Raw genomic sequence first — 6,307 nt, forward strand, 5'->3', positions numbered from 1 at the left:
GAATACTTTAATTAATAAAGGGCGAATACTTAAATTATTAAGTTGTTGTTATCAGTTTAATGCGTTAAATAAGGGATTAAAACAGAAATTATAATTGACTCCCACAAATCACGCGTATGTTTCTTCCTTCAACCAAACAGTCGTTCATAAACCTCTAACTGAATTATAATTTTTAAATTTCAAATTGTGAAACTTTCTCCCTGTTCTTCGAAAAAACAGTAAAAGTTTGATTCAAAGAATTTTTATGCTTCATGTGTACTAATTTTCTGGATATTTTGAATATGCTAATAAGATATTATCATTTGGTGTGATTTTAACTTTATATAAATGTTACAAGAGACAAACTGTTGAATATGCATTTTTTGCATGTAGGGCGTACTTTTGATCTCTCCTAATGTTAATTCTCGAGTCTCTTAACAACAACTTCTCAAAGCCCCACAGTCTGTAACAACCACCATATGTAATTAAGTAACAAATGGAGAGTATGAAAGGAATATAAAAAAAAAATTCATTTCAATGCTAATTTCATGGTCAGTACCTAAATGCTTTACAACAACATAACCACTTGATACTAAATATTAAGGCTGACGGGACCGGAACCAGGACTACCGGACCGGAACCGGGCACCACGGAACAGAACCGAACTAGAATCGGAACGGACCGGAACCAGTAATTTCGGAAAAAAATCAGTGTACCCGTCCCGGACCGGTAATGGACCGGACCGGACCGGATCGGAAACCGGGTCCCAACTGTTATAATTAAAAAAAAAATTATTAAAATTAAAAAATTAGGAACATTACACAAATAATATTAAAACTCTTATAATTTTATTAAAAGCAAAACAATTTATACTTTTAAAGTTTTAAATACAAACTTTCAAACTTTAAAAGTATAAAAGTTTAAATTTCACAATTTAAAACTTTGAAAATTTAAATTCAAATTTAAAACTATAAAACTATAAAAGTTTGAAAATTTAAATTCAAACTTTAAAACTATAAAAGTTTAAATTTCACCCTTTAAAAGTTTGAAAATTTAAATTCAAAGTTCAAACTTTAAAACTATAAAAAATTTAAATTTCACAATTCACACTTTAAAATTTTAAATTTCACACTTTAAATTTTAAAAGTTTGAAAATTTAAATTCAAACTTTAAAACTATAAAAACTATAAAAGTTTAAATTTCACACTTTAAATTTTAAAAGTTTGAAAATTTAAATTCAAACTTTAAAAGTTTAAATTTCACACTTTAAAAGTTTGAAAATTTAAACCTTTAAAACTGTAAAAGTTTAAATTTCACACTTTAAAAGTTTGAAAATTTAAAACTTTAAAACTATAAAATTTTAAATTTCACACTTTAAAAGTAAAATTTGAACTTTTGAAGACAATAATAAAAAAAATTAAGGCGAATAGCCTATACTTTTATTAATATTAATTAAATAGTACAAGTTGAGTTACAAAATATTAGTAGAGTATTAAAAAATCTAATCTACACAGCCACCTTCTAGGAAGGGTTCCATTTGAATTAGACCTCGAATTATTATACTCATACTAATAGACATTTAAATTTAATAGTTCATGCTACCAAGGAAATCTTTTTTTAAATCATTTAACATTTCTCTAGTAACATGCTCTGGAATTGGTTGATTAGCTAGTTCTTCCATTGCATCAATGTCGTCATCACTAAAATCTTGCATTATTTCATCAACGTCATTTTCAAATTTGGTCAGTAAAGGTGGATGACCATAACTCCTTCTCTCGCCATTAATCTAATCTCTAAATAGTACAGATATCTCCAATCTATCTGCTGCTAATGAATGTCTATGCTCTCCAATTTGAAATCTTGCTGCACTAAACGCGCCTTCCGAAGCTACTGAAGATGCTTGAATAGCTAACACATCTCGAGCAATCGGTTGAAGTTTTGGAAATCCTTGGCCGCGATTGCTCCACCATTCTAGAATATCAATAGTAGTAGGTTCTGTATTTTGATTAATATATGCATTAAAATCATTTCTATCATTATGAGAAAGTTCAATAATACAATCTATCATATCATCAATATCATCTTCATTATTATATCTACTCCTAGAACTTTGAGGCTCTTCGTTATGTACTACATTCCTTATATTAGAATTATACAAGTCGTACAATTTTCTAGCTTCAATTTTTATACTATCTTTAACATCTTGACAACTAGGTGTTTCATCATCTTCACTATCAATACCCAAATTAAAATATATTTTATCAACCATTCGTGATGCACCTTCATCTTTGTAATGTGGGTTTAACAAACAAGCAGTTAAATAAATTTGAGGAATAAGAATAAAATATTTTTTAAATTTTTCAATCATTTTCTTAACAGATGCTTCAAATCTTGGTTTATTTTTGAATTTATAAAATTTACTAGAAATAGCACAAATATTAGGTAAAACAGAGCAAATAGTTGGATAATAAAGTGCAGATATTTTTTTTGTAGTTGAATAAAAAACTTTTAAGAATTTTATAAGTTCTTTTATGTCATTCCAATCATTATCATCAAGCCTATATGTCATATTTGAATTATGAGTATTCCAAATCATTTGTAAAGGTTTTCTATATTCATAAGCAACTTCAAGCATTTCAAATAAAGAATTTCATCTAGTACACACTGATTTTGGAATTTTTCTAGGTGAAAATTAAATTCACGACAACGATTTCCAAAATCTCTACGTCTAGACTTAACTTGACATTTAAAAATAAAATGACATGCAGTTTCAACTTTTGTGCAACCATCATCATACACTGCTATACCATCTCTAACAATTAAATTATATATGTGTGCAGCACACCTAATATGAAAACCATCAATATAAATAGGGCAAAGAGACGGTTTTAGTATTTCAACAACATTCTATTATTAGAAGCATTATCTAATGTGATACTACTTATTTTATCACAAATTTCATAGTTTTGCAAAACATCTATAATTGCTTGAGCTATATAACTACCGGTTTTATGCATTTCACAATATTTATAACCTAAAATTCTTTTTTGCAAAGTCCAATTTTCATCAATCCAATGTGCAGTAATAGTGAAATAATCATTACCATTTACACTAGGCCCATATCAGAAGTAATAGCTATTTTACAATTGTTATAATAAAATAAACAACGAAGATATTGAAAATGTTGAGCTTGATAATCAAAGATAGCCTTTTTAATTGTATTTCTAGTAAAACCTTTAAAATGTGGATTATACACAATTTGAATATAATGAATAAAATCGGGATTTTCAGCAAAACTAAATGGCAAACCCATAACAACAATCATTTTAGCTAATTCTTCAAGATCTTTTTCTCTACTATATGATCGTTGTATACTAGAACCAGAAACATTAGAAGGATTTAATTGTGTTTGAACCATATTAGACCCCCCTACTCCTACAGTTTCAGGAAGGGTGATACCATTCTTTTTAGTTTCGGCTACAGCTTTAGCATGCAAAAATTTATTTTTATAACATAACATTAAATGATTACTCAAATGTCCCGTCCCACCCTGTTTTCCTACAGTTTTATGATTCATTCTATGTTTACATTTATTACAAATAGCTTGTGTTTTATCTTCATTCTGAGTCATAAATTGCCACACAACTGATTTTTTAGCGCGTTCTACCTTAGTCCTAGGATGCACGGGGGGAACTGGAGCAGGACAACGAAAAGGAGCGGGAGCCGGGGAAGAGGGATTGGGAGTGGGACTAGTAGCCGACGGTGGCTCAGTTTCATCATCATCATATTCATCAACATTATTATCAAAACTATCAACATAAGCATTAACATCATCATGTTCATCATCTTCAGGTAATTCCTCTTCAAAATTACCAAATCTTCTTTGTAAATGTTCATGATAAGGATCTAATCCACTATTACTATCAATATTAAAAACAGTTTCATCAACATGCGTATAATCATCCGTATTTATTCTTAATTGAGAAGTTTTTTTAGTTTTAGATTGAGAAGTACTACCGATTTTTTTATTTTTCTTGGTTTTTGAGGTAGATAAATTAGTGAACAAATTAACTATGGTTGTTTTACCCTTTTCAATAATGTTTTTTTCGAAATCCATATTCAAATATAAAAAGTGAGTAAATTATATATAATACGAAAATGATTAGCAAAGTTTTAAACAAATAAATAACTAAATAAGTAGAGACTAGAGATTAATTACTCACAAAATAAATAATTAAATGCAAATAAATAAATAACTAAATGAAAAGTGAGTTGGAACGAATGTACCAAACGTCTACCTAAAAAAGTAGACGTGTATGACCGGAAGCCGAAAATTGAAAGTTGAATTTTGAAGCTCCAATTTCCAAAGACCAAATTCGTAATTTTAACGAGAATAAGAGAATTTAGAGAGTAGAGAGTAGAGAGATTAGAAGATATTTTTGTGAGTGAAAAGAATGAATGATTAGGGGTATTTATAGTTTAAAAAAAAAGAGATGAAAATGTAGTTTTAAGAAGTTTGGGGTATTAAAAAAAGTTTGGGGGTAGGGAGGTGTAAATGGGAGTTATGGGGGTGAAAGAGCCGTTGGTGGGGCCCAAACCCGTTGCCCAACGGCTATAATTTGAAATTTCAAATAAAAAAAAACTGAATGAACCGGACCGGACCGGGACGGAATCGGGACTAACTGGACCGGTAAATCCCGGTTTCCGTCCCGTTACCCCTCCCGAACCGGAAAAATACCGGATCTAACCGGTATTATCCGGAACCAAGATGGAACCAGTAACGGACCGGAACGGGTACCGGTACCTCCCGATTCCGTTGCCGGCCTTACTAAATATATTGAATTGTTTTATACCTAGTGTAAAACATATTGTATCATGTGTTGGGGTATATAACAATTAAGTTATTTGATAATTTATTTAGTATCATATACGTTATAGTTCAACTATATTTTGTATCTGATAATAAAAAAATGTTAGTTGTTATGATTTAAATCAATGTTACAAGATTCAACCTGTTAAAGGATACTAAATATATTGAAGCTTAATTATTTTGTACCAATTGTAACATATACATAAATTTGTTATTTGATAATAAAATGTGTATCATATACATAATAATTTTATGAATATTGTGTATTTGATAATAATATAGTATCATATGTTGTGATTTACATCAAGGCTACCACATGTTAATAGATACTAAATAAATTGAAAATGAGTTGTTATTTACCAAGTGTAGAATATATAGTATCAGATATTCTGTATCTGATGGTTATATTGTATCAACAATATTGGTGTATAAGATATAACTTGTAACAAGATACAATATAATAAACTATATATATTGGAACAATAATTAAAATTGAAATACAAATTTTGACAAAAAACAGTCTTCAAATTAATAATTACTTAGAATAATTGTGTTGAAATAGGAAGAATATTACAAAATACTAATTAACGTATCTTCAATACAATAAAACATAACTATTCTACATTAATCATTCCACCTTCTGCTGGTGTAGTGTAGCCACTCTTCGGCCTTGTAGGATCATCATTATCGTTAACATATCTCACCTTGAACTTGTCCATACCATACTTCCATAACAGTGTTGCATATCTATTGAGAAGTTAGTCACTCCGAAAACTAATAGATGGAATGTTGATTTCGTCGCTCAAGTATTCAGCAAAAATAGGTACATACATTCCACAATCACTCCAAACAAAAAGTAGATACATTAAAAAAGAGAATTAAATGTGTAAGTAAATAAATTATTTTACAATACTAACAGGCTATCGCTTTGTTGTTGCATAATGTCTTGAGCATATTCCAACTCAAACGATTGTTGTGGACCCAACAGTTCACCAGTTTCCTTGTCTTTGTACGCCAACATTGATGCCCAATCAATTCTCATAATTTTTATTCTTTTAAGTATCGTATAGAGAATTATCATTGACTATGATGCACAGTACCAAAACCAACCTAGATGTCAAATTGTGAATTAAGCAAGTATCTTAGATACAGTAATGTTCATTTCATTTGATACTTAATAACAACAAAACATAAGAAAACATAAGAGGTACACAAATTCAATTATTCCTTATATACAGTGACAAAAAATAACCTACAAAGTAAATGTGATTTGAGTACTTAACTTCGATACATTTCTCTTCACTTTTGATAGAATAACAATTAATAAACAAATTCGCAAAAAATTAATGTATCTGGAAAACAACTGCATATTTCAAAAGAGGATACTTAATAAAAAAATAAGAAATTATTTATCATCAGATTAAAAAAAAAACCAGGGGATACATATATGATAAAAAT

General features: G+C 29.1%; 1 protein-coding gene across 1 annotated transcript; it reads right to left on the bottom strand.

Annotated features, from left to right (window-relative positions):
- Nucleotides 1–1,765: 1,765 nt before the first annotated feature.
- LOC125868424 (uncharacterized) lies at nucleotides 1,766–5,891 on the bottom strand. The gene is made up of 3 exons (XM_049549078.1): nucleotides 5,767–5,891; nucleotides 5,487–5,596; nucleotides 1,766–1,974 (listed from the first exon to the last, which is right to left on the bottom strand). Exons 1-3 carry the CDS (start codon nucleotides 5,889–5,891, stop codon nucleotides 1,766–1,768), a joined length of 444 nt encoding a protein of 147 aa, XP_049405035.1.
- Nucleotides 5,892–6,307: the final 416 nt, after the last annotated feature.

The sequence above is a fragment of the Solanum stenotomum genome, chromosome 6 (assembly GCF_019186545.1).
Source record: "Solanum stenotomum isolate F172 chromosome 6, ASM1918654v1, whole genome shotgun sequence".
Lineage (NCBI taxonomy): Eukaryota > Viridiplantae > Streptophyta > Magnoliopsida > Solanales > Solanaceae > Solanum > Solanum stenotomum.

Bases quoted from the DNA above. Each gene is read 5' to 3' on its own strand.
- LOC125868424 (XM_049549078.1), bottom strand. From the start codon at position 5,891: ATGAGAATTGATTGGGCATCAATGTTGGCGTACAAAGACAAGGAAACT. The intron at 5,597-5,766 runs GTTAGTATTGTA...ACTTCTCAATAG, and splicing joins CAACAACAAAGCGATAGCCT to ATATGCAACACTGTTATGGA. The intron at 1,975-5,486 runs GTGGAATGATTA...ATCAAAATACAG, and splicing joins CTACACTACACCAGCAGAAG to AACCTACTACTATTGATATT.